The sequence below is a fragment of the Carlito syrichta genome, unplaced genomic scaffold (genome assembly GCF_000164805.1).
Source record: "Carlito syrichta isolate Samal-C Ts95f unplaced genomic scaffold, Tarsius_syrichta-2.0.1 Scaffold4102, whole genome shotgun sequence".
In the NCBI taxonomy this organism is placed as follows: domain Eukaryota; kingdom Metazoa; phylum Chordata; class Mammalia; order Primates; family Tarsiidae; genus Carlito; species Carlito syrichta.
In genome coordinates this window covers 1-3,200 of record NW_006948198.1, presented here as the reverse complement: position 1 = coordinate 3,200, position 3,200 = coordinate 1, and the positions used below count along the sequence as shown (strand labels likewise).

The 3,200-nt window shown below is 42.2% G+C and overlaps 1 gene segment (V, D, J or C); it reads left to right on the top strand.

Moving 5' to 3' along the window:
• Positions 1–1,802: 1,802 nt before the first annotated feature.
• On the top strand, positions 1,803–2,302 carry LOC103274901 (the record flags this gene model as incomplete). The annotated part of the segment is given in 2 exon segments: positions 1,803–1,857; positions 1,967–2,302. Coding segments are annotated over 2 exon segments (391 nt in total), but the record flags the coding sequence as incomplete, so codon positions are not given.
• Positions 2,303–3,200: the final 898 nt, after the last annotated feature.

Here is a 3,200-nt window from a genome sequence, read left to right as displayed (position 1 = left end):
ACACACAGTGCAGTGTTGGTAGATGTGCTTGCAAATCACCCACCATGAACAGACAAATGTGTTGAAAGAATCTCCAACAGCAACAACAAAAAAATAATTGAATCTGAACATAGTCTCTCACAACAACGCGAGCTGGTACACTTATGCCCATGGGTTCCTAGAACACTTACCTAAAGGAGCAAGACTGTACTGCAAGGGACCCTCCCTCTAAAAAATAACTCAGCTTTTGGGGGTCACCCCTTGTATACAGATATACCAATATAATCAATATCCAAAATATTACATATTTAATAAATTATGTTTATATAAAATGTACATAAGTATTTATCAGCATGTGTTCCTTTTTGTCATAATCAGAACAGAGTCTGGCTGAGTAGATACATTTACTGACCTTCCCTTTTTGCTGAGGGGGGACATTTGCTGACCCTCTCTTTTTGCCTAGTGGAGACATTTACTGACTCTTCCTTTTTTACTATAGCAGCATTCAAGCCGTTCAGGAACGGTAAGGACAGAGCTGAGAACAGCTGGCTTCAGAATTGGAAGCTCAGCCCTAAAGCCTTGATCTCTCTTACTTTCACCATGGCCGTGGGCTCTGGGCTTGGTGCAGAGCCTGTGGATGTGTAAGCAGTTTTCTTCTCTCCTGCCAAGAAGCCCAGTGGATAGGGCTTTGGTTCCTGTCAAGTCTTCAGCAACATAGCTCAGGAAAGCCATTACTTCCTACACAGCTCATGACCAGAGCCTGGCAGCTCTCGGGCAGTGCAAACCTGACCTTAGCCCTGTGTTGAGGACCCTATTCCTAATATCTTCCCATTTATTCCAGAACCTGAAAACCTGTCCTGGCCTTAAATTCACAGGACACATTTACACCACTGCTAATGTTAGCTTTACCCCCTAGGAAATTAGAAATTAGGCTTTATCATCCTACCCAGAGTCAGGTTTGTACTAAACCTCACAAGATCAAGATGCCCTTGGGATCTCTCTTCTCCATTCCATATAATTTAGACACACAGTGAGATTTAAACATGATGAAGCTCTTGTCCTCCTCAACAGCATCTCTCTCTTTCTCATTATATTTGGCACCAGCATTGACCATGCATTGTAAGGATTGGGAACCTATTCCAGTCCACGGCAGGAGGAAGAATTAGGAGCACTAGTGATCATCTACCCAATGTGATAAAGGGGAAGTAAGGGGTGGGCAGGACTTCTCAGAATAATTTTGATCCTTTATAAATGAGGGGAAGGGGAGAGATTTTCCCGGAACTTCCTCCTGGAAAAATTATGAACATGGTTCTGAGAAGACTTTTTTTTTTCCATGTCAAAAATGGAAACAATCTCACACTCAGAGAGATGTTGCTAGTGCAACATACATGATTTTTACTTCCAACAAGTTCATTTGAGAGTAATATAAAGACCTGATAGCAAACCCCATCTCAAATTTTATCATGCATTCCCTACACACAAGGACATTCTTCTACATAATGCAAATACAACCATAAAATACATTATTCCTTCTAGTCCTTACATTCAATTTACATTTTGCCAATTATCCCCTAAATATCCTTTGTAACAATAGGTCATCTAGAGAGAAATATTTTCTCTGCAGGCAAATTTGTGCTGCCCTTGTCTTTCATGAGACACTGCACCTGTGCTGAGTTACTGAGATGACCCAGTCCTGCAGCTATGCCTAGTCTGCCCCATTCCCTGATGATTTGCATGTTTCTGGAGCACAGTCCACTACCCTGAAGACTTATTAATAGGCTGGTCATACCCTGTGCAGGAGTCAGTCCCAGTCAAGACACAGCATGGATATGAAAGCTCCTGCTCAGCTTCTGGGGCTCCTGCTGATCTGGCTTCCAGGTAAGGAGGGAGAACTCTAGCAATTGACTGAGCTAGTGTGGTGACTACTTATAAGCCCTCTTATAGCATGATTAATTGTGTGGATTTTTTTTTATGTTTTCAATCTCAGATGCCAGGTGTGACATCCAGATGACCCAGTCTCCATCCTCCCTCTCGGCTTCTCTAGGAGACAGAGTCACCATCACTTGCTGGGCAAGTCAGGGTATTAGCAATGAGTTATCCTGGTATCAGCAGAAACCAGGAAAAGGCCCTAAGCTCTTGATCTATGATGCAACCAGATTGCATTCAGGGGTCCCATCATGGTTCAGTGGCAGTGGACGTGGGACGGATTTCAGTCTCACCGTTAGCAGTCTGCAGCCTGAAGATGTTGCAACTTATTACTGTCGACAGGATGACAGTATTCCTCCTATAGTGTTACAAGGCATGACAAAAACCACCCAGATAGGTGAGGCTGAAACTGCACCAGATGCCTTTTCTGGTGCCTCCATCTGCTGTGTCAGGTTTTGAATGTCATTGGTAGATTTTGTTAGAAGAAGTCCTGAAAGCTCCTGTGCACCCTAACTCTCTTTCCTCCTCCTCAGCCCCAGCAGCACAGACATTACAATGCCTCTCATGATTTAAGAAGTCTGTATTATGGGATAATTGAAATTCATGAAGCCATTCTAGGTTTTCAAAGCAGAAATTGTGATAATTCACAGAATTTGAATATAACCACAACATTTCAAACTTTAGGGTATGTTAACCATTTAAGCCAGGGGATTCTCTGGTGTTTCAGAAACCAGAATGCACCTGCCCTGAAGGTATGGACTGCCTAATCACATGGTCCTCAGATCTGTCTAGGAAGGCCAGGGATAGGGATACTGGGGTGGGGATGCTGATGCTCTCGGGTGAGGTAGTACCTCTCTGGGTGATCCTCCACTCCGCACTTTAGACTTTGTGTCCCTCTACTAGTGCCAATGAATATTTAATCATCTCATAAATTCCAAATTTCATAGGAGGCCCCCTCATTGAACAATTGTACAGGAATTCAGAGAAGGAACATGGGTTTGGAAAAATATGCTTCTGCAAGTGAATTGACAGGTGACAGCCTAGTATAATCACTTTTTCCACAAGGCTCAGCATTTTATCAGTTAGAGTTAACCACAGAATACAATTGAATGTACTTTCAAGGATTACCAGCAAGTCTGAAATATATCATGAAAATGACATGCAGTCACAGTAAACCACCACCACCACCAACATGGAAATTTTTTAAACTATATACCAATAATTTGACAAACAAGTGAATGAATTTTCTTGTTCAAATGACAACAATAACAAAGATAAACATAAATATACCAATT